At 50.4% G+C, this 24531-nt stretch overlaps 1 protein-coding gene across 1 annotated transcript; it reads right to left on the bottom strand.

Annotated features, from left to right (window-relative positions):
* Window positions 1-507: 507 nt before the first annotated feature.
* On the bottom strand, window positions 508-24127 carry Treh (trehalase). Its single transcript, XM_057768356.1, has 16 exons — window positions 23966-24127; window positions 14616-14773; window positions 5510-5610; window positions 5237-5381; window positions 5070-5157; window positions 4009-4109; window positions 3781-3873; window positions 3583-3699; window positions 3350-3472; window positions 3061-3110; window positions 2737-2931; window positions 2049-2266; window positions 1717-1828; window positions 1399-1511; window positions 1102-1155; window positions 508-891 (listed from the first exon to the last, which is right to left on the bottom strand). The coding sequence occupies exons 1-16, from the start codon at window positions 24125-24127 to the stop codon at window positions 751-753; spliced, it is 1971 nt and encodes a 656-aa protein (XP_057624339.1). The 3' UTR covers window positions 508-750.
* Window positions 24128-24531: the final 404 nt, after the last annotated feature.

Below are 24531 nucleotides of genomic sequence, written 5' to 3'. Positions count from 1 at the left end.
ACGTGCCATCGTCTCTCCAACCCAGGCCTGGGGGTGTGTCACCTGGCAGGAGGAAACGCCACCTCCCTGCTGCAGTCTGTCTCCAGCCCCCAGTCCAGCCTCTCCCTTCCGCTGTGCCTTGCTTAGAGCCAGAAGGGACGGTGCTCGGGGATCCGAGACCAGGGGAACAGCAGCACTGAGGGAAGAGGAAGCTAAGATTCTGTCCTCCTGTTCTGACAGGACCAGTTCCCAATAAGGAAGGAGGGTAGCTCAGGGTGCCCAGAAAGAGTCCTGAGCTGTGGGTGTGGAGGGCAGAAGCAAGGCCCTGAGCTGTGGTACCCTCCCTTCAGTTCCCAGAGGCGACGGGAAAAGAATGGGGGATCGAGTCTCCAGCTGGCTGGCTTCAGCCTTTATGCCTTAACACTAAGCCACCTCCCTCCCCTCCCCAGCACTGGACCTTGGTCGCTGGGCCTGGCTGGGTGTTTTGCAGTATTTGTAAGCGTTTCAGCAGAACAATAATAAAAGCATTTTGACATGTACATGTGTGTGGAAGCCCAGGTTGTATGTGGCTCCCAGTGGGCTGCTTCAGGCATTTGGGCTCGGTTTTCCCAAGAGTAGGGCTTTCCACCCTAGTGAAGGTTACAGGTAGGAATCCAGTCCCTAATCTTGACCTCCTGGTCACTTCTGGTCCCAGTGCACTGAACAGGACAGCTAGGGGGTGGGTGTGGAGCCAGAGGAGTGCACACAGTGAGGCCATTCTTCTCCTTGTGGTCACTGTAGCAGAAAGCTGATGAGAAGGGCCGCCAGGAGGCAGTGGGGTCCCAGGGAAGCTAGCTGGGTTCCTGAGGTCAGCTGGCCACCATAGCGGTCCAAAAGCGTCAGTGCCAGCCCGTTGGTCCAACCAAATCCTTCCTGGAGAGAGGCCAGATCACAAGACTCCCACGTCCTGATTTGGGGATACCCTCTTCCCAGTGATTCTGGCCACAGAGGCACCAATGATTACCATTCAGAATCCTTCCTCAGAGGCCCAGTACTGGGCGTCTCAGACCTAAGGGGACGTACATGTTCTGGGGACCCCAGATCCCAGGAGTTGCCTATAATGGTGTTAACCAGCATACTCACCTGAACTTCATACTCCCCTCCTCCACCTGGCTGTCCACCGTTGGTGATGTCATACTAAGGACAAAAGCATGAGTTATAGGTAGGTACTGCTGCTAAGCCAACCACTCTAGCTATAGGGGCAACAACCATGGAAGGAACAGAAGTATGCCCCAGGCTGCTGCTCAGGCCCCTGCAGTGCCCAAGAATGGCCACTGGGGGTCGCACTGTACGGGCTGTGCTGTCTAGGGACTGGCAATGCCGCACACACTTCATGAACCAGACCCTGGTGAGACCGGCACACCCCAGCCTGCTGCTTACCTTCTCATACATTGCTGACTTTTGGGAGTAGACTTTGAAGTTGGTTCTGATCCAGTTCTGGGCCAGCTGGAAAGCCACCTCCTGAGTCCGGGGGGACGCTGACTTGGCCAAACCTAAGACCCAACCCAGATAAGGCCTGAATACTCAAAAGACCTCCATCCTGGGCAGAATAGAAGCACGGGCCTTTCTCTCCCCAGGCAGGAAGGGTGTGTGGGCCCTCAGATTTCTGGACCTGTGGGCCCCCATGTTCTTAATTCAGGGCTTGGGATTGGAGGGAAGGAGAGGCGGGCTGGGCCTATCAGCTGCTTGCTTTCCTACCTCTGATGACTAAGTCCTGCAGGGGCGCCCAGGCATTGGGGAAGTCCCATTGCTGGCCTGTGTTGTGAAGAGAGGTCGGGATCCCATACTGGTAGGTCAAGATATTGTTGTCCTAGAAGATTCCAGCATTGCTGTGACTGGGCGGTGACTGAAGCCAGAGCCAAGCACGCAGGGCCCTCAGGGAGGCAGATCTGCCCCTCCTGCCCCTTCTCTTCCTGCCTCACGGCTGCTCCCAGTGGCCTCAGCGAGACTTGCAGGCTAAGACAGGCACTGCCAGCAGGGAAGGGAGGGGCCTGCCTCCCGGATGCCAGACCCCGCCCACTGTCCCTCACCTCCAAGTATTTCAGAGCCTTGTCGATGACACTAGGGTCTGAGAAGCAGCCAGTCCAGAGCGGGGTGAGGTTGGAGGGATAAAACTCCAGGTTCTTCTTCTCTTTTTCCCAGTCATAGTCGAACCAGGCTCCCTTCTGCTCGTCCCACAGGACGGCCTCCATGGCGGCCAAGCGCTGGGACCGCAAGTTTCTGTACTTTGTGGCCTCGGCGTCATTCCCTGTGTGGCATTGCCTTTTAGTCTGACCAGCAGGACACTGGGCACTGCCCTTGGGTCCTGGCTTTAGATGTCTTTACTTTGCCCTTTTCCGTATGTGGTGTCCACACAGGCTAAGAATCCTGATGATAAGGATTGTGATTCCCCAGCACGCGCTAGAATTCATGGCTCTTTGTACTAGTGGTTCCTGCCCAGCTCCCAGGGACGTGCTGGTCTGTCTCCCAGGCTCATCATTCTGATGACTCTTGCTCTGAGGGAGCTAAGGGACACTTTGGGGAATGGAGAGAGATCTGATGCACTGGAGTATCCCCTTCCAGAGGTCCTCACAGAACAAAAAGGACAGCCGTGTGAAGCTAAGGGCGGGCTCCATCAAGGTGAAGGCTTGAACTGGCTCGGGAGCCCTGCCTCCAGTTCCAGGGCCAAGGTTGATGTGGGAGCCCCACATTGGACAGTCTCCCCTCACGGGGGCTCACCTAGCCTAGAGTAGAAGTTACTCATCAGCTCCTCTGCTTGGCACAGGAAAGCATTCAAGTCAACAGGTACCATTTTGCTGGTTCGGATGCTGCTAAGTAAATTAGGGTTTGAGCCTCCGACAAGCCAGCGTGAAGAGAAGTCCCAGCCAGACTCAGCCCCAGCCTTGAGCTCAGACCACAGAGTCTCTCGATCCCCTGTAAGGACAGAATAGCAACCGCAAGTCAGCACTGACTGGAGGGGTTAAGCAGCCACAGATGGAAGCTGGAAAGACGCTGAGGCTCCAAGCCATCCCATGGGTCCTTCCTCCTCCTGTTCCTGTTTACCTTCCGGCACATTGGTTGCCAATTCTTCATCCTTGCTGTAGGACTCTGGCCTAGCAAAGAGCAACAGCATGACATCAACAGGTACTAAGCCACTCACTCTGTCAACCAGAAGGCTCAGTCATCTTGATTCAACCCCCGCCCCCGTGTCCCTGACACACGCACAGCATGGGGTGGCCTAAGGCTCTCAGGGCACATCTGATAAGCTAAGTCACCCCCTCCAGCTCTAAGTCGTAGAGATGCTCACATCCGAGTGAGCAGACAAGGGACTGATGGCAGGCCAGTTTCTTACCTGGGTCCCCCATAAGGGACATAGTAACGGTTCAAGATATAGCTTTTTCCTCCTGAGCTCACAGACAAACTTCTGTTCACGGTCCAGAAGTCCAGTTCCGAGGCTAGGGTTCCAATGTTCTCCCTGGGGTGGGGTAGGCAACACCTCAGACCACATACATAGCTACTGCCCTTGTTCCTAGGGAGTCTCCAGCATAGGATATGCCTACAGGCCAGCATGGGCAGGATACCCACTGCAGGAAGCTGATGTCCTTGGTGTAAGTCACATACAGATCCATCATGAGAGTCAGGAGTGGGGGCTGGCTCCGTTGCAGGTAATACACACGTCCACCATTGGGGATATGTCCGTAGCTGCCAAGAGGGGGTCTGCTTAGATGCTTCCTGACCCAGCACCAAGGCAAGCCCAGCTCCCTGCCTACAACCCTTCCTTACATCTTCACCAGATCCAGAAAGTTCTGCAGCATGCCCTTCACTGTTGAGGTCATCTCAGAGAGAAGCAGACCTTCCATCACCCAGTAGGAATCCCTGGCAGAAGGAGGAGGCACACATCATCCAGCCTTCACCCTCTGCCCTGCACGCCCATGTTGGAGGGTGCTAGCCCTGGGTTCCCCACCACAACTACCTCTATGAGCCCCCAGCCTCCCAGACATGGACACACACCAGTAGTAGAACTCAACAAAACGTCCTCCAGGCACAATGAAGGGGTGTTCTGAGTAGATCAGGGAGGACCTCTCGGGGTTTTTGAAAATCTCTGGTTTCATCTGGAGTCAAGAAAGAGGGCACAGGGGATCCTAGCTAGCATCAGCCAGTGGTGGCTGTAGGGAGTGGGGCAGAGGACCTGGCAGCCTGGCTGGGGAGGCTGGTTCTGTTGTTCCTGCTACTTTGCTGTGTAGTCCAGGCCAGCTTCTGAGAGTCTTAGTGTCCTCACTCCCCACCTGCCAGCCTCTGGGGTCCTGGCTCAACTTAATGGTATACTGAAGCCCAAGCCACTCAGCATGGCATCAGGCAGGCAACCACTGGCAGTATCCATTGTTGTGACCCGGATGAAGCTAAGTGGATGAGGTGATGCTAGTAGAGATCTCCCTTAATCCCCCCAATACCCCTGCTGCCACCTAAAGTCAAAGAAGTGAAACACTCTCTCCCAGTCCCCCTTCCAGAATGATGAAACCCATGCTCCTTCCCCAGGCACAGTCGAGAAGACCAGGAGCAGTGAAGACTAGCATGGGTTAATTTAAGTTATAAGAGCTAGTTAAGCCGGGTGGTGGTGGCGCAGGCCTTTAATCCCAATACTCGGGAGGAGAGGCAGGTGGATCTCCCTGAGTTCGAGGCCAGCCTAGTCTACAAGAGGTAGTTCCAGGACAGCTAGGACTGTTACACAGAGAAGCCTGTCTTGAAAACAGCAGCAACAACAACAAAAGAGCTAGTTAATAATAAGCCTGAGCTAATAGGCCAAACAGTTTATAATTAATATAAGCCTCTCTGTGTTTCTTTAGGACTGAACAGCTGTGGGACAAGGGCAGCATTGGGTAGCCCCTAGCTTGGTTTGCATGGGTGGTTCCCTAGAGGAGGTGAGGGGTTAAAGCAGATGTTCCCTCCATGCTTTCTAGAAGGCTTCTGTTTAGGGATCAGGACTGTGGCATGGCTCTGTCCTACCCCCCGGGGGCAGTCAGTCAGACCATGAAGCAGGCTCAGGACATGTCGCAGGCCTAAGCCACTGTTACCTTCTTTCCCAGGTTCTTCCAGATCTGGTGCAGTTGCCCTGCCCAGTCACGCAGCTTGGCATCTGAGATCTTCTGCAAGAACTGAGGCCTAGAAGAGATGAGCCACAGTGTTCAGGGAGGCAGCCCCAAGAGAGGGACCCTGACCTGTCTTCTCTCCGGAGGGGCACCTCTCTTTCCAGTCCTCTGGGATCCAGGACTGCAGCTCCTGCCCCACCGGCTGGAAGTGTGTCTGGACAAACTTCTGAAGCTCTTCCCTGGGGATGCTGTTGTTGTGTGTCATGGCCAGCTGTCTGAAACTCTGCAGCACTTCATCTGGAGAGCAGATGACACCGAGGGGTCAATGGAGTACCCTGAGACACCCCCTGATCAGGGGAGCCTGTGCTGCTCCCACATCTGCCTACTTTAGGTAGAAGGTTCAGGAGAAGGCAAGGTAGTTTTACCTGGAGATGCGGTGAGTGACATATCCACAAACTGCTTGTCATCTTGGTAGAGTTTCGCCGTCTGAACTTGGTGCAGCAGTTCCCCGTGGCAGTAAATCTGGCTGCAGAGACAGTTGCATGGTCAGTAGATGGATCTGGGTGTGGGACAGACAGCGTCTTCTTCATGTGGCCCTGGCTGTCTTAGAATTTGACATGTAGACCAGGCTAGCCACCAACTGAGTGATCTGCCTGCCTCTGCCTCCTGATTAAAGTCATGTGTCTCTAGGCCTGGCTGTGGAAATTCCTTAATAAATCTTCCCCAAAGCCAGGCGGTGGTGGCGCACGCCTTTAATCCCAGCACTCGGGAGGCAGAGGCAGGCGGATCTCTGTGAGTTCGAGACCAGCCTGGTCTACAAGAGCTAGTTCCAGAACAGGCTCCAAAACCACAGAGAAACCCTGTCTCGAAAAACCAAAAAAAAAAAAATAAATAAATAAATCTTCCCCAAGATGGGTGTGGCACACGCTTTTAATCCCAGAACCCAGGAGGTAGATGCAGGCAGATCTCTGAGTTCGAGGCCAGCCTGATCTACAGAGAATTCCAGGACAGCCAGGACTACACAGAGAAACCTTGTAAAAAAAAAAAAAAAAAAAAAAAAAAAAAGGAGTAAGTAGACAGAGGGGTATACACACACACACACACACCTCTCTCCACACACACACACACACACAAATTTTTATTTAGAAAGTCTTTATTAGGGCTGGAGTGATGGCTCAGAAGTTAAGAGCACTGGCAGCTCTTCCAGAGGTCCTAAGTTCAATTCCCAGCAACAAAATAGTGGCTCACAACCATCTGTAATGAGATCTGGTGCCCTCTTCTGGCATTCAGGCAGAACACTATATACATGATAAATACATTTATAAAAATGATTTATAGGGCATAGCAAATTGCTGGCAGATAGCCAGTGACAAACTGAACTATTAAATCACTTTCCAGAAATCACTGTAGATATTAAAGGGGGTCATGAAAGCAGCTATGCGAACTTGAATGTAAATGAAAATGTTCAAAACTCCATAAAGTGCTGTTTTGGGACAAGAAGTACTGTACCAATGTAGAACACTGGGGTATGTTTCTTGTGACTCTTCGTGGGGGCTTACACTTGCATTCCCAGCACTGAGGCCGGTGGACTGATGACAGTTTGAGGCCAGCCTGGGTTACAGTGACACTCAGGAGGGAGGGAGGGACAGGCTGGAGACATGTATCGGCAGTTAGAGTACATTCTGGTGATGCAGGTAGCTCACAACCTCTGGTAACCCAGGGAACCTGATGCCCTCTTCTGGCTTCTTTCTTTCTTTCTTTCTTTCTTTCTTTCTTTCTTTCTTTCTTCCTTCCTTCCTTCCTTCCTTCCTTCCTTCCTTCCTTCTTTCTTTCTTTCTTTTGTTTTGTTTTTCAAGACAGGGTTTCTCTGTAGCTTTGAAGCCTGTCCTGGAACTAGCTCTGTAGACCAGGCTGGCCTCGAACTCACAGAGATCCGCCTGCCTCTGCCTCCCGAGTGCTGGGATTAAAGGCGTGCGCCGTCACCACCACCCGGCCCTCTTCTGACTTCTAAGGACACTGCATTCATATGCACATGCCCAGGTGTGGGAAAGGATACAGTCCCCAGAGGCCACCAGCAGACCAAATAACATCACATCAAATGGACATGTTGGGAACTGAACCTAAGATCTCTGGAGGTGCTCTTAACTGATGAGGTGCCTCTAGTTTTTTTTGTTTTGTTTTGTTTTTTTTTTTTTTTTTTGTTTGTTTGTTTGGTTGGTTTTGGTTTTGGTTTTTCGAGACAGGGTTTCTCTGTGGCTTTGGAGCCTGTCCTGGAACTAGCTCTGTAGACCAGGCTGGTCTCGAACTCACAGAGATCCGCCTGCCTCTGCCTCCCGAGTGCTGGGATTAAAGGCGTGCGCCACCATCGCCCGGCTTGTTGTTATTTTCTGTGTTTGTTTTTGAGACAGGGTTTCACTGTGCCAAGTAGGCTGGCCTTGAACTCACAAAGATTGTTACAGTGCAGCTCAGATTGGCCTCAAATTCTAGATCCTCTTGCCTCAGCCTCCTGGGTGCTGAGATTTACAAATGTGTGCCACCAAGCTCAGCCTGGACTTAACTCTTGATGAGGAGAAGCATTCAGAGGGAAAGATGTATTAATTATAGCAAACAGATATCTCCCAGGAGGGGAACAAAGGTTTGAAAAGTAAAGTGGAGGATTGGTGTAGGAGATTCTTCTGTTTGTGTGTTGCCTTCTTTGGTTGAATAAAGATACTGCCTTGGCCTTTTTGATAGGGCAGCCCTTAGGTGGACAGAGTAGACAGAACAGAATGCTGGGAAGAAGGGAAGTGTGACAGACGCCATGGCTCTCCTCTTCGAGATGGATGCTGGTTAGACTCATGCCAGTAAGCCACAGTCAATTGGTGATTCACATTAATGGAGATGGGTTAAATTAATATGTGAGAGTTAGCCAATAAGGGGCTGGAGATAATGGGCCAGGCAGTGTTTAAATGAATATAGCTTCTGTGTAATTATTTCTGGGGATAAGCTAGGCTGGCGGCAGGAGCCAGGCGGGACGAAAAGCAGCCGCTGCTCCTCATTACAACAGAGGCTCAGGCCAAGTCTATGAATAATACTAGATAATGCCAGGAGCCAACCGGGGGATGGGCACTGTACTGCCCCAGCAGGGCCTCATGGTTATTTAATGAATACTGAAGCCAAGTGGTTATGGGCAGTGCCCTCTGCCCCAGCTGCCAGGGCTCATGGGACAGTCTCATGGTCTTCTACCGTACTCTCTGGAGGCTTACAATAGGCACACACTCTGACCTGCCTTACTCCAAAGGCAGAAGACACACCTCTTAGAACCCTAAGAAGGACAGCTGCTCTTCTGAGGACCCTTGAGGGAGGTCTTGGCTCTGTAATATAACGACACACCATGGGAACCAGATTTGGTCCAAGCATGTGGACTGAGATAGGGTGACTGATTTTCTTCCCAACCAACCTGGAATCTAGAAAATAATGAACTAATGAGCACACACGACTCCCATCCAGTGTCAATGCTTGCACACCATATCTGGCATTCAGAGGAGGCGCAGAAAATTCCTCTGTGATTTTAGCAGACTTGTCTATAATGAAGCTGAATGTCACTGTGATGTGGTGGGAAGTTTAACTGCCTAGCATGTGTAACTCATTTGGTGACACAGGTACTAATGGTCTCAAATACACGGGGAGATGGAGCAAGACATCCCCTGGACAGAGTGCCAAAGGAACAGGCTGGCCTGAGAAGACCCGCAGTAGTTTCTGAACCAAGTAGTTCCACCAAGGTTGTTCACCTAAGGCACAACCATAGACCAGGGAGGGCTATCAAGTTAGTGGAAACGTATCCATAAATGTTAGTAAGCCAGACTGGTTGTTTCTTTAAATCCATACCAGTCTTCATCAATGCTTTCAAATCCTCCCATAATCTGACTGATCCCATAACTGTGTCCTTTATGTAAGTTCTATGCTAAGTGGAAATGTCCAGATGTATAGCATGGTGCTGTTATAAAAGTCTTGGCCAGCGGCCAGGAAAGTTGGCTCAGCAGTTAAGAGCATCTGCTGCTCTTGCAGAGGACCTATATTCGGTTCCCTGCACCTAGATGGCAAATCGCAACTGTCTCTGACTGCAGTTTCAGGGTGCTGACACCCCTCTTCTGGCCTCCACAGGCACTGCATGCATGGGGTGTATTTACATTCCTAAATATAAATTAATTCACAAACAAATAAATAAAGTATGGGCCCGCCATGATGGCACACATCTTTTAATCACAGGTCTTGGAAGGCAAAGGCAGGCAGAGCTCTATGAGTTTGAGGTCAACATGGTCTACACAGTGAGTTCCAGGACAGCCAGGACTACATAGAGAGATCCTGTCTAAAAAAAAAAAAAAAAAAAAAATTAGTTGGGCAGTGGTAGCACAAGTCTTTAATCCCAGCACTCAGGAGGCAAAGATAAGCAGATCTCTGTGAGTTCGAGGCCAGCCTGGTGTCTACAGAGTGAGTTCCAGGACAGGCTCCAAAGCTACAGAAGAAAAAAAAATCCTACTCAGAAAACAAAATAAACCAAAATTAATTAATTAATTAAAAAAAAGAATCTTGGCCAAGGTCAGAACAGCTGTGAAGCGGGCGGTTCAGTTCTGATACTAATCAGGCTTCACGTATAAGGTACAATCTAATAAGACCACCCTCACTTCAGACACCAGTTTGAAACTTGAGGGCCTTTAGGCTGCTTAGAGTTTGAAGCAGCTGGTTTCAAATTGCAGGCCTGGGAAGTAGAAAAAGACAAGATCTCCTGAGAAAATTGGGAGCATGGGGACCATGGAAGAGGATTGAAGGGAAGGGGAGAGGTAGGGAGGGAAGCAGAGAAAAATGTAGAGCTCAATAAAAATCAATTTTATTTTATTTTATTTATTTATTTATTTATTTTTGGTTTTTCGAGACAGGGTTTCTCTGTGGTTTTGGAGCCTATCCTGGAACTAGCTCTTGTAGACCAGGCTGGTCTCGAACTCACAGAGATCTGTCCGCCTCTGCCTCCCGAGTGCTGGGATTAAAGGCGTGCGCCACCACCGCCCGACTAAAAATCAATTTTAAAAAATCTTTAAGGGCTGGAGAGATGACTCAGTGGTTAAGAGCATTGCCTGAAAAAAAAAAAAAATAAAAAAAAAAAAAAGAGCATTGCCTGCTCTTCCAAAGGTCCTGAGTTCAATATTCCCAGCAACCACATGGTGGCTCACAACCATCTGTAAAGAGGTCTGGCGCCCTCTTCTGGCCTTCAGGCATACAGACAGAATATTGTATACATAATAAATAAATAAATATTTAAAAAAATCTTTAAAACAAACAAACAAAAAATCGGAGGCTGCTAGTCACGGCCTCATTTCCTTGCTCGGGAACTGCCCTGGCTCCTGGCGCGCGTAGCCACAGTCCCGCTACTGGGGCCAGGGCGTGAGGTGAGCGAGGACAAGCTCAGATGGTAGAGAAACAGCTGTACTGTTCCCTTCCCCTCAAGAACTGGCTGCTCAGGTCAGCATCCTCTTGTACCTGCTCTCTAAATCACCTGGAAAAGCAGAGGCCTTCAGAGCTCCCCAAAGGCTGAGTGTGAGCACACACGTGTGAAGGTGTGCAAGCCAGCCTTCCACATCTTTTGTCTCTCACCATTCCCTGCAGTACATGACAAATGTCTTCACTGCCGGTCTGAATTCTCCTTCTCCTTAATTATGCCATAACTCAGCACCTCCTGCGTCCTGGACTGGCCTTGAGCTAGAAATGGAGCCAAAGGTGACCTTGAATTTCTGATCCTCCTGCCTCCACCTCCTGAGTAGTGGGATTATAGGAATGAACCACTCTGTTCCATTTATTCAGTGCTGGGGTCAGCTTCCTGCATGATAGACGGGTGCTCTATCAACTACACCGTTATCTTTCTGCCTGACCATTATGACCAGACCATGAACCTCTGCTCAAGAGTTGGGGAAATACAAATTCAATGACAAAGGGTCTTATTCAGCCCATGGAGTTGAGTTCTTATTTCCTTCAATTAAAACAGCATGCTCCACGTTCACCTTTGAACACACATTCGTAAGACAAGCTGTGGATCCACGGAGGGTGTCCGTAGGGCACAGCCCTCTCCCAGAGAGCATTATTCCAACATTTCCCAGGATGCCGTAGTCTTTCAGGTGTCCACACTATCTTGTGCCCTTTAGTTTTAGAATAGCTGATAGTAAGCTACTAATTAGCTCACTGGCTAGAATTTTCCAGTCCAAAGTATCAGCAATTATGCTGGAGAAGTATTCAAAGGCCGCTGGTTCAAGGCCCGATCTTTGCTCCACAGTAGGTGAGCAATCCCTTTGGAGTGGTGGTGCATGCCCATAATCCCATACTTGAGTGGATGAGGCAGGAGGACCGAGAGTTGGCAGTAAGCCTGGACCACACAGCGAGACTCACAGAGCCATCTTGCCTGAGGTAGGGTCTCACGCAGCCCAAGGTGACCTCCAACTTGCTGTATAGCTGAGGATGACCTTCAGACTGACTGAATTTGTAATTCTCCTGCCTCCACCTCCCTAGTGCTGGGTTTAGAGGTAGGTGCCACCATGCTTTGATCATACAGTACCGGGATCAGACCCAGGGCTTCACTCACACTAAGCTACATTCCACATCCTAGAGTGTGTGTGCACATGGGTGTGCACATAGGCATGCATGCACACACATGTGAGCAGGTGTCCAAGGAGTCAGAGAGGATACTGGATCACTTGGAGCTAGAGTTATAGGCAGGTGCAAGCTGCCAGGAATGAGTACCAGGAACTGAACTCCAACCTTCTGGAAGAGTAGTGTGTATTCTTATACACTGATCTGACCCTTCTCTCTGCCCCTGCTTTTTCTTACTGGTATCCTTTGTCTTATGTGTCCAAGAGTCAGTTCCTTAGGAATTGAATCCATCATCTTAAAATCCCACCACTAAGTATTACCACAGCACAACTATTCTGTTTGTTTTCTTGTTCATTTCTTGTTCATTTGTTTTGATATGTAGACTTGGCTATTCTGGAACATACTATGTGGACCAGGCTGGCCTGGAACTCATAGAGGTTCACCTGCTTCTGCCCCCCCCCCCTTTTTTTTTTCAAGACAGGGTTTCTTTGTGTAGTAGCTTGACTGTCCTGGAACTCATTTTGCACAGAGATCTGCCTGCCTCTGCCTCCTGAGTACTGGGATTAAAGGTGTGCACTGTGTGTGACTGGCACAAGTATCCTTCAGTACCAAATTAACCCTGGGGTCACCCAAAAATAAAAATGTCCTCATCACACACACACACACACACACACACACACACTCCATGAGTGCTCTGTATGTACACCTGCAGGTCAGAAGAGGGCACCAGATCTCATTACAGATGGTTGTGAGTCACCATGTGGTTGCTGGGAATTGAACTCAGGACCTCTCAAAGAGCAGCCAGTGCTCTTAACCTCTGAGCCGTCTCTCCAGCTCATCACCTGGCCTTTTGTCCTTTTGTTTTCTGAACAGTCCCCTAAGGGGTTGGTGTCATTCTCCTAAATCACACACTAACACCAATTGCAATTTAATTCTGGTGCAAGCACCTGGAGACACACAGATTCCACACGCGGGTTAAGAGAGCAGCCCTTCCTTTATGACGAGGACAACTGTAAGCTTAGGGGGTCCTCGTGCCACCTCGCTGTGCATACGTACAGGGTCCCAGGGTCTCCTCAGATTCCATTATTTGCTAGAACCCAGAAAATCACTATGTTTGTAACTGCACTTTTGTTTGTTTTTGTTTTTGTTTTGATACAGGGTTTCTCTGTGTAGCTCTGGCTATCCTGGAACTCACTGTGTAGACCAGGCTGGCCTCGAACTGACCCCTGAGTGCTGGAGTTAAAGGTGCGCACCACCACCACCACCACCGAAGGTCCCAGTTTCTAACATATTCTGTGCTTCTGGAGAAGCTACCCTCATCTTGAGGCACCCTGGAAGCGCAAGCTCCCTGGGGACATGCCACAGGTCACCTTATTTTCGTGATCCATGAAGGCCCAGGAAGAGCAACAAGGACAGACTTGTGTGAGAAATTCCCAGGGCTCAGCAATAACCTGCCAGGAGCCGGAGAGGAAGGCCATTCAGCCCTGCATCCCACAGCAGGAAAGCGTGGACTGCACAAGAGCTGCATTCCCAGCTGCTCCTCTCCAAGCCCCCGAGCCACCCGAGAGTGCAGGGCTAAGATGACAGAATGTGCTGCCTGGTGGGTGTGTGCATGGGACTTGGAGCACACTGGGTATCTTAGATGAATGCTGTGACTTAAACAGGCCACACGATATCAGCTTAACCTTTGGAGACCCGGAGAGGTCCCTGTGAAAGACTCCCAAAAAGACACTCAACACTGAGGCTCAGGGAGCCTCCTGGTTGGCAGTTCTTCATGTGCCTGTGCCCTGGGAGGGGACAGCTGGAAGGTGGAGTGTCTTCTCTCCTGGACTCTGCCCTGTTCATTTGTACCTTCAGTGGCTCTCCTCCCCTCGCACACATGTGACTACCCAGGTAGAGCAGTGACAAGCAGCTGGCGCTTGCGCTACACTCTCTGTAAACATCCTAACAGGACTCAAGAGACTGGATCAAAGAGCCATCCTGAAATCCCGACTACGCTGATCAGACAAGTTCTGCTAACCATTCCAGATCCTTCCTTTCCTTCTGTACTCCACAGCTGGTCACCAACAAGTCTCCACAACTCAGTCTTCAAAATGCCATCCCTTATAGACTCTGCCCTGCCCGAGTCCTGCCACCGGAGCATGGACACTGGTATCCTTCTCCCTTGAGCTATCGCCACCTAATGTCCTGTTCCTACTTCCATCCTGGCCACATGGGACTTTGTGGCCATTGAAAGACACCTAGGGGCCTTTGCGCTGCAGACTGGCAGCTCCCCTTCTGCTCCTTCTGCAAGATGGCTTGTTCATTGCCTCCTCCGAGACTCCTCCTCCTTCATAACACCCTCTGTTTACTCCTTGCTGAGCTCCCCGGCTTCTCTTGGCTTTTCTCCCTCCTATGCTCTGTTTTTAGCCTTCTTTCAAGAGCTGGTGCTGTGGAAGTGGGGTGAGAACTTCTTGAGTCCATGTGAAAGAGGGAACGACAGCCTCCACGTCCAGGAGGCAGAATGGTACCCTCATCTGTGTATTCGCTGGTAGAAGCTTGGGCTCAGGAAAAAGGTTTGACTTGCCCTGGGGCACAGAGAGAGCAGCAGGGTTGGCTGAACTTCACAGTCTCTTGGCAGGCCCTCGGCTCCCTTCATTCCAGGATAGAAAAGGTTTGCTAGAACAATGAAGGGAACGGCCCTGCTCAGTCGGAGGAACAGCTTGGATGGTGAACTCTGGCCAGCAGCACAGAAGGTGGGCTGTGGTCAGCAGCTCTGGGGTCACCCCAACACAGTAAGTCTGGTGTCTGGCACAGGACCTACCCCACAAGCCCAACTTCCTTCCCCTCTGAGAGGCTGGCCCTCAGAGGGTGAGCTCTCATCCCAGCCTTCCACCCCGGCCTTCCTTTCTACATTCCGCTTCCCCCAACTCCTACCTCTCACAGGGTGGCGGCAGGGCCTCCTGGGACCTGAGTCCCAGTCCCAGCAGAAGCAGCAGGTACAGCTCCCACATCACCCCGGGTATGGTGGCTGTGACGGGAACTGAAAGAGCAAGTCCTGGCACCTCTGGCTTGCTGAGCGCGGTTACACTCGCCTGCCCAGGTCAGGCAAAGTCCAGGCCGTGAGGTGGGGCAGCCCGAGGTGGGGTGTGCCCCATTGTCTGGGCCACTGGCACTTCTGCCCCTCAGCCACCATTAGTGCTCATCTCTTCCACTTCTCAATCCCAGCCGACGTCACAAGCTCAGGAACTTTCCTCAGAGTCCTATGGGTGGGCACCCAAGGGCCAGGGCCACAGTTGAGGTCACCTATGTATGAGTTAGAGTCTGTGTTTGGCTCCCAAGTCACTAATGTCAGAAGGGACCACTTCTTTGAACATTTTAAACAGTGACTCAAGTCTCCAATGTGATGTCAAACTCACAGTGGACAGGGAACACTGTGGGGACACAGGACAACCTTTCAGGGGATGGGTCAGGAAGATCCGCCACAGGGTGATACCACAGTGAGTCTTGAGTAATACAGCCAGGATGCCATGCCACCATATGGGGCGTCCAGAGACGTGGCATCAGGACAGGGGAGGTTGTGGGACAGGCTGAAGGGACACGTTGGCACCAGTTAGTGAAAGGTTTTGCCAAGACACGGAAGCATTCAGTCCCCAAAGAGAACCAACGGAAGGTGCGGGCTGAAGCATCAGGGTTAGGCATCCAGAAGTTCATGCCTTCACGTGGCGGCAAACAAGCCGTGAGGCGAGGACGGCTGTTAGACAGAGACACAGAGACCTTGGGAGGCTCCTTCAAGGACACAACAGTGTAGGCCGTCCAGGTCTCGGGCCTGAAATGGGTGTGGGGGTAGGGGTAGGCACAGGGATAAGGGAGATGGCACAGAAAGGAGCCTACTGGCAGCTGTCACTTTTGAGCTCTGTGGTTGGCCTGTTCTTTCCTGCAGGGCTGAGGCTGGCGGCCATCTGTGTTTGTCACTGTTGGAAGAAAAACCAGACAAATTACACTGAGTTGTGTTTACTTGAGCAGAGGAGGACTCAGGACCCAGGCAGCACTTGAGGCACAAAGGGTTAGAGAGATTGAGCCCGCTGCCTGCAAGGCAAGTTTATGAACAGCGAGAGGAAGCAATGTCAGTGAGACCTTAGCCACTGCACAGCTGCCTGATGTGGACTGAAAGCAGGTCTCGGCTTGTGATGGGCTACCTGTGAGGAGCTTCCCTCCAGTTAGACAGAGCTGATTTCTCACTGAGTTTGCTTATAGTTTGTAGGGGGACTAAGTAGCTTTAGGCCAAATGTAATGAATGATTCAGTCTCTCAATTTTAAGAGAGTGACTTAACTCCTTGGACCCAGACATCACTTTTGGTCACCATCCTAAGGGACTTCTCTGGCCTTAGTATGGAATTCACAATGTCAAACAGACTGGTTGATAATTCTTCCCTAGGATTTTGCTCTTCTATTCAGATAGGATTAAATTGATGTGGACAATATGGCTGCCATGGAGCGCTTAGCACTCTGGCACAGAACAGGACACAAGAACAATTATTATGGTGGGCATCAGGAGGATCGTGCCAGAAAGCTGAAGGGCGGCTATCCACAGGGGCCTAACTCTTCAGAGTCAAGCAAATTCAAAGTTCAGACAATGATGTCAGTCAGATTGTATTCTGATCCAGGAAGCCACGGTCTGTGCTCAGGGCCTGGTTGTGATTACAGACCATGGCTTGCTGTAAAACGGCCTGAGAGGAAGCACCATCTGTCTTGTGGTTAACGTGATAACACACGCCACAGAATCCCTGAATGCCGTCGTTCTGCTTTGGATCTGAAATGGTCCCTCAAGCTCGTGTACTGAAGCCTTGGTCCCCAAATGCAACAGTGTTCAAAGATGCGATTCCTCTTGGAGACGGTTGGATCATAAGAGTTCTGACCTTATCAGTGTTTTCGCGACTAGGATAGCTTATCATTGGGAGGGGGTGCAAACTGTAAGGTGGGACCTGGCTGAGGGAGTGGGCACTGGGGATGTATCCATAAATGTGTTTCCCCTTTCTGTCTCATCACAGACTCCAAAGCAACTGGGCCAAATATAAACTACAACATTTAGCTGGGTGGTGGTGGCGCACGCCTTTAATCCCAGCACTCGGGAAGCAGAGGCAGGCGGATCTCTGTGAGTTTGAGGCCAGCCTGGTCCACAAGAGCTAGTTCCAGGACAGGCTCCAAATCTACAGAACAACCCTGTCTTGAAAAAAAATGGTAACATTTGAAAATATGAGCCAAAAGAAACCTTCCCTCCTCTTTTTTTTTTTTTTTTTAATATGTTTTTTGAGACAGGGTCTCACCTATGTAACCTTGTTATGTGGAACTCACTATGTGGACCAGTCTGGCTTAGAACTCATAGAGATCCATTTGCTTCTTCTCCCAAGGTCTAGAATTGAAAGAGTGCACCACACCTCCCCCACACCTCCTCCTTTGAGTTGAATGGTTCCAGGGATTTTGTTATAGAAATGGAAAGGTCATAGTCACTAAAAGATGCAGAAAACTTCAGAAGGGAGTCAGGCATGGCTTGCAGTCTCAGCTATATAGGAAGTCTGAGGCTAGCCTAGGCTACTTTAGACCCTGTTCAAGTGGAAGAGTCAAGCAGGGTGCCTGCAAACCAGCTCTTAGCTGCTCTTAGAAACACTTCGCTTGGCTGGAGGGATGGCTCAGCCATTAAAAGCTAAGCTTACAACCAAAAATATAAGAAACACCTCACAACGTGGATCCCAGCACTCCCGAGGCAGAGGCAGGCAGATCTCTGTGAGTTCATGCCAGGATAACCAGGGCTAAATAGGGAGACTCTGTCTCAAAAACAAGCAACTTCCATGCTCCCTTTCTTGAGAAACTTCCTTGAGAAATGTGCTCAGTGATAGGATCTATTTTTAAAAAAGGCGGTATTTGTCACTCTGGGGTGGGGTGGAGTGGGGTAGTAAGACAGTTCCCCAGGGAAAAGCTGACAAGCCAGATGATCTGAGTATCTGAGTTCAATCCCCAGAACTGACTTGTTCACACATGTGCACAAACTGAGAACACTCGAGCACACACCTGCATACATACATAGACTTGAAATCATTAAAAATTTAAATTTAGCTTTTTGTAGCAATCAAACGTGGGTCAAGATAAGTCTAACATCAGTTTTGCTCAGCGGACCATGCACAAAATGCCAACATGGGCAGAGGAGTTCTGCTGACGTACACCGTTCCGTTCCATGCTTTTATCGGCCATAAATGTTCCTGTCTGCCTCATGGAGACCGCTTCCTAAGTAAGCCTCTGGGGTCTGATTGGCTACCAAGCCCAGAATTTCCTCTAATTTAAAGATTCGCTCCTGGTTCACTAAGTGACCTGGATTGACCTTGAACTCAAAATCCTCCTGCCCCAGCCTTCCAACTGCTGAGACTGTAGGCACGTGTCACCACGCAGGTCACTTGGCTGGGCTTCAGTCTCACCCCTAACCAGCACACCACTGGCAGAACGAATGTATCTTCATCTATTTTGAGATCTCTACTAATTTTGGTTGGTGACTATTTCATTTCCTGTTTATGGGGGCTGTAATGATTTCCTGTTTATGGGGGCTGTAATGGGCACTTCGGGGACTGTGAGCATGAGCAAGACCTGAAGCAACAAGAAAGCAGAAGGCAGTGAACAAATTCCTCCCTAGACTCGGGGTAGGCGTTCAGGGGCTGAAGACAGCGCCCCCTAGTGGCCTCTGGGCAGATTCTGTTAAATTTGTTTTGGGTCTGGGGAGCCCTGAGCAAAGTCTAATGGGAAACTTGATTGTGGTTTCTTTCTTTCTTTCTTTCTTTCTTTCTTTCTTTCTTTCTTTCTTTCTTTCTTTCTTTCTTTCTTTCTTTCTTTCTTTCTTTCTTTCTTTCTTTCTTTCCTTCCTCCCTCCCTCCCTCCCTCCCTCCCTCCCTCCCTCCCTCCCTCCTTCTTTCCTTCCTTCCTCCCTTCCTTTCTTTCTTTTCTTCCTTTCTTCTGTTTTGTTTTAGTTTTTCAAGACTGAGTTTCTCTTTGTAACAACCCTGGCTGTCATGAAATTCTCTCTGTAGACCAGGCTGGCCTCAAACTCACAGAGATCCACCTGCCTCTGCCTCCTGAGTGGCATTAAGGTCTGCAGTGAGCTACCCATCGCCGGTTAATAGTGATTTCTTAATTACATGCTGCAAGGGCTATTAGGTTTATTAGTTGAAAGATACTTTGTCGGATCTAATACAGTGATATATATGTTTTTAGTTTTTCGAAATAGTTTCTCTATAGTTTTGGAGCCTGTCCTGGAACTAGCTCTTGTAGACCAGGCTGACCTTGAACTCACAGAGACCAACCTGCTTCTGCCTCCCGAGTGCAGGGATTAAAGGCATGTGCCACCACTGCCTGGTTTAATACTGTGATCTTACATAAGCAGTCACCCATACCAATACAAGCAGTCTCCAGGTCCTAAGTACTTAATGTCTGGAAGCACAAAATTCCTTTGAAAGCATCACTCAGACAGGGTTTGTATATTTGGTAGCAACTATATTAATAGAAAATTTCAGGGTATTGATTAATTCATTTAAATTAATGAAATATTTGAGGTAATTAACTTCTAAAGAGGAAAGGGTTATGTTTGGTTTATGATTCTAGAGTGACTTAGTGAAAGTCCAAGATTGAATGATCCTATCACTCTGGGCTTCCGGTAACATGCTGGCAGGACCGTGTGTGGAACAAAGTACTTATGTCATAGGCCACATCAACACTGAGAGACTGGTATCCCACTGTCTCCTCAAGAGCCTGCCCTCAGTGCACTCAGGACATTTTCCAGGCCTCACCTCTTGAAGCCTCTGCTTCTGATTTTTCTTGCTATTGGGAGTGGTGTTTTCTTGCTTTGTGTTTTTGAGACTTTGTTGTGGGAATCCATTCAGCCAATTAGCTTTTGGGGGACCGGCCCTTTGGGCATGGTCCGAGGTTCTACGTGTCCGCTGATAAGCTGTAAGAGAAAGTGCACTCACTCTCTTGCTCTGGGTCTCTCAGCGTGAGGGGAGACCCAGGACGGCAGAGAGACAGCGTAGGATCAGTGGTGACTTCTGCCCTCTCTCTGCGTTTGTGAGTTCGTCCCCTTTCCCTTGCAAACCCTTGATAAATAAGTTTTATCTACCTCAGTGTGATTACGCAGTAAGACCGGGTCTCATGTGGTTTAGCTGGCTTTTATGTCACTATGTAGCAGAGGCTTTGCTGGCCAGCTCCCAGGCTCCCTCTTAGCCCTCTTACACTGTTCCTGGTCACCAGCCCAGAGCATGGGGCCACCCACAGTGGACTGGGCGCTCCTACATCAAGTAACAACCAAGACAACCCCTCGCAGACACATCCACAGACCTATCCACTTGGGCAACCTCTCAATTGAGACTTCCTTCTCAGGTGACTCTAGGGTGAGTCAGGCTGACAGTTAAAGCTGATTAGGGCAGATCCAAAACGATCATGGACCTAGTTTAGTAAATCTTGCTCAAAATCAGTGGCTTCAGGAAACAATTTTGTGGAGCTTGATTTTATTTTATTCAAGACAGGGTTTCTCTGTAGCTTTGGAGCCTGTCCTGGAACTAGCTCTTGTAGACCAGGCTGGCCTTGAACTCACAGAGATCCTCCTGTCTCTGTCTCCCGAGGGCTGGGATTAAAGGCGAGTGCCACCACTGCCTGGCGGAGTTTGACTTCAAAAGAGAACTCATACATGATGCCAGGGGCTATAAGAAACCAAAGGACACAGTCAGCCCCAGTGACACTCTCCTTCCTCCCTCAGGGTGACACGGCAACGCCCAGTTACTCTAAAGTGACAGGAGTCTTGGGGAGGCCTCCTTCTGTCGGAATGAACTCCTCACCTGCCTTCCTCCCCAGCACCACAACCGTGGGTATGTGGGGTACTTTGGGCAGTGGGGACTCATTCATTCCCAGAATGGGACTTGAACACTTGAAAAAGCTTCAGGAAGGACCCACCCATGTCCCAGCCCTGACCTCCAAGAACCGCCTGCCCCAGTGTACTATGACAGAAGACAGTGATGGGGGTGGAGGGGCAAAAGGTTAATGACGTAGAACATGGAGCCAGAGGAGGAAGCAAAGGCGCCCAGGTGGTCAGTGAGACCACTCTTACAGGCATCATGGCAGGAAGTAACTCCAGCCAGGCGGGCGGTGGTGGCAACTTTAATCCCAGCACTCAGGAGGGTGAGGCAGGCGGATCTCTGTGAGTTAGTTCAAGGCCAGCCTGGTCTACAGAGTGAGTTCTAGGACAGGCTCCAAAACTACACAGAGAAACACTGTCTCGAAAGAAAGAAAGAAAGAAAGAAAGAAAGAAAGAAAGAAAGAAAGAAAGAAAGAAAGAAAGAAAGAGAGAGGGAGGGAGGGAGGGAGGGAGGGAGGGAGGGAGGGAGGGAGGAAGGAAGGAAGGAAGGAAGGAAGGAAGGAAGGAAGGAAGGAAGGAAGGAAGGAAGGAGAAGAAAAGAAAGGAGAAGAAAGTAGACTCAGACTGTGCAGTTCAGGAGTTCTGGTTGGATTCCTGAGGCCAGCCAGTCACCACAGTGGTCCAAGAACACTAAGGTCCCTCTACTTGTCTAGCTAAATCCTTCCTGGGGAGAGGCCAGACTTCCGAGGGCCCCAGACCCTGTTCTGGGGGGTTCTCTCCCCTGGGATGTAGCTCAGGGTGTACCAGTCACCATTCTGGATTTTCCCACGGGCCCACATACCTTGCTCCCTGAAGCCTCAGAAGGCTGTATGTTCTGGGGAACAACAGATCCAAGCACTCACCCTAGATGTTCACCTGAACTTCATTCATATTCCTCTCCTCTGCTCTCGTCTGGTGGGTAGGCACACATGCAGACAGAACACTGTATACATAATAAATAAATTTAAAAAAAACTAAAAAATATTTTTTACAAAAGAAGATGGTCTGAACAAGCCAGGGGAAGCAAGTCAGTAAACAGCTCCCCCTCCAGCCCTGCTTGAGTTCCTGTCCTGACTTCCTTCAGTAATGAGCAGCAATGCTGAAGTTACTGCCAGCCAAATACACCCTCTCCTCCCCAACCTGCTTTCTGGTCATGGTGTTTTGTCGCAGCACTGGAAACTCTAAGGCTCATACTGAGGACAAGCAGTTGTATAAGGGCGACTCACCCACAATAAGTTGTTAATCAGGGAGCTTCCTTTGCTGGCTAAACTTCATAGTTTGGGAAGGTGCTATGCAGATTTATGGGAAGGTCTTACTCAGCTGTGGACTCTGGATGCTATACCAGTGATCAGTCAGGCAAGCTGTGCCCACGGTGAAATAGTGGCACATATGCTGTAGGTGTAACCAACGGCTACCTGATTAGACTTGAGGTCTGTGACCCAGGAAGGAATTCATCTGATGCTGAGAACCTGGTCAAAAGCCCTGGGCTGGGGAAGCGATAGGGCCTGCTGGGGAAGCGACAGCCGTTTGGTGAGATGGACATGCTATGCCCAAGATACCGCCCTTGGGACAATGATGTTTACACCTCACTAATGCTTCTGCCAGAGATGTTTCATTGTGTCTGATTGCTTGATTTTGAGACAGGGTCTCTCCACATAACCTTGGCTGGTCTGGAACTTGTTATATAAACCAGGCTGGCTTTAAACTCAAGAGATCTACCTAGGCTGGGTGGTGGTGGTGCACACCTTTAATCCCAGCACTCGGGAGGCAGAGGCAGGTGGATCTCTGTGAGTTCGAGGCCAGCCTGGTCTACAAGAGCTAGTTCCAGGACAGACTCCAAAGCCACAGAGAAACTCTGTACCGAGAAACCAAAAAGAGAGAGAGAGAGAGAGAGAGAGAGAGAGAGAGAGATCTACCTGCCTCTGCCTGCTAAACGGTGGAATTAAAGGTGTACACACCCCTCAGTCTAGAGAACCTTCTTTATGCCGTGGGCAACAGCAACTGCAGACGCAGAGCTGGTCAAAGTGCGAGATTAAGAGACTGTTGAGAACTCAGCCATCAATGTCACTGGTGCTAAGGCCTGAGAAACCCCAGGGGAGGGAGGGTAGACTGTAAGAGCTGGAGGGTGGGTGGACGGCTGTCAACACTCATCTTCCAGCTAGGATGTGGGGGCTGCTCTCTTGAATTCATAGCACAAAACCTGGACCAGACTGGGCCTGTCAACATCCTGAGGTGGAGGAGGAGGGACACACAAGGCTCCAGACTTCCCTGAGGATTTATGGAACAAGATGCTTTCTTTAATAGTGTAGCCCTGGTAAGGCGCCCATGTTCCTGTAAAGAATCTCTTATTTCTGCTCCAGGAAGCAACCCTAATGAAACTCAATGAGTCATCTGGAAGGGAGGCCCGAAAGTGAAAGAAAGACTCGTTTGGAAGAGGAAGGGCGTCAGAGGGTCATGGGAGGGGGCAGGGTAAGGTAATGGAAATGGATATGATCAAGATATATTACATATGTGTTTGAAGATGTCATAATGAAGCCATCATAGTGTGTTATCACTACATGCTGGTCTCTGCACTACTCCGGTCTCTGCAGTGACCAAGAGTGGCCACTGGGGGCCGTCACAGTCCGGAATGTGCTGTCGGGAGATTGGCACTGCCTCACCTAGGGAAGAAGGTTCTGGAGACAGTGGGATGCCCTTGCCGCCTCATCTCATACGCTGCTGACTGAATAAGTGAAAAAGTTGGTTTTGATTCAATTCTAGGCGAGCTGGAAAGCCACCTCCCAGGTCCGAGGGAAACTGATTTAGCTAAAGCTAGACCCCCCACCCCACCAGCCAGGCTCTGTATATACAAAGTCCTCACCCTGAGCAGAGGAGCTTACTCTCCCCCAGGTAGGCCCTCAGACCTTTTATCTGTACCCATGGATCCATGGGCCCTTAGTTGAGGACTTCACTGGACGGGGTGGAGGGGGGAGAGTCAAGGAGAGGATGAGAGGCCCTGTATTCTTGTTCGTGCCTCCCAAAACAAGCCTAACCGCCCTTATGACCTTGGTCAGGCCTTGGTGGATACTCTCTGCCTCCTCCACACAGAAAATCCCGCGGCTAGAAAGAGGCCGTCCTGGTAGGTCAAGGTCATGCTGTCCTAGAAGGTTCCAGCGTCGCTGTGACTGTGGGCGGTGACTGAAGCCAGAGCCAAGCACGCAGGGCCCTCAGGGAGGCAGATCTGCCCCTCCTGCCCCTTCTCTTCCTGCCTCACGGCTGCTCCCAGTGGCCTCAGCGAGACTTGCAGGCTAAGACAGGCACTGCCAGCAGGGAAGGGAGGGGCCTGCCTCCCGGATGCCAGACCCCGCCCACTGTCCCTCACCTCCAAGTATTTCAGAGCCTTGTCGATGACACTAGGGTCTGAGAAGCAGCCAGTCCAGAGCGGGGTGAGGTTGGAGGGATAAAACTCCAGGTTCTTCTTCTCTTTTTCCCAGTCATAGTCGAACCAGGCTCCCTTCTGCTCGTCACACAGGACAGCCTCCATGGCGGCCAAGCGCTGGGACCGCAAGTTTCTGTACTTTGTGGCCTCGGCGTCATTCCCTGTGTGGCATTGCCTTTAGTCCCACCCAGCAGGACACTGCCATTGGGTGCATAGGGGACCTCCTCTCACCCCAAGGAATTTCTAGGTGAGAAGGAATCGCCCACTTCCTTAGGGAGGCTCCCAGGCCACAGGCAGACCTGGCCGGGGCATCCCTGGGCTATCTGCTGCTCCCTGTGGGTGTAGCCGAGGGCACTTCAGGCCACGTGTGCCTCCTGTCTATTGATAGTAACTGTCGCACGAGAGATGGTCAAGCGCTCGGCACAGTTCTGAATTACTTTCTTTTCCCTGAAGTCCTTGCTATGGAGCTGCAGACAAAATCTACTCGTGGTCCCTGATTGCTGCCTTTA

Source organism: Chionomys nivalis, chromosome 4 (assembly GCF_950005125.1).
Source record: "Chionomys nivalis chromosome 4, mChiNiv1.1, whole genome shotgun sequence".
Taxonomy (NCBI): domain Eukaryota; kingdom Metazoa; phylum Chordata; class Mammalia; order Rodentia; family Cricetidae; genus Chionomys; species Chionomys nivalis.
This window is presented reverse-complemented; position numbering and strand designations above follow the sequence as displayed.

Bases quoted from the DNA above. Each gene is read 5' to 3' on its own strand.
- Treh (XM_057768356.1), bottom strand. From the start codon at position 24,127: ATGGAGGCTGTCCTGTGTGACGAGCAGAAGGGAGCCTGGTTCGACTAT. The intron at 5,611-14,615 runs GTAGGAGTTGGG...CTGTCTCTGCAG, and splicing joins CTGCCGCCACCCTGTGAGAG to CCAGATTTACTGCCACGGGG. The intron at 1,156-1,398 runs GTAAGCAGCAGG...TTTTGTCCTTAG, and splicing joins AGTCAGCAATGTATGAGAAG to TATGACATCACCAACGGTGG.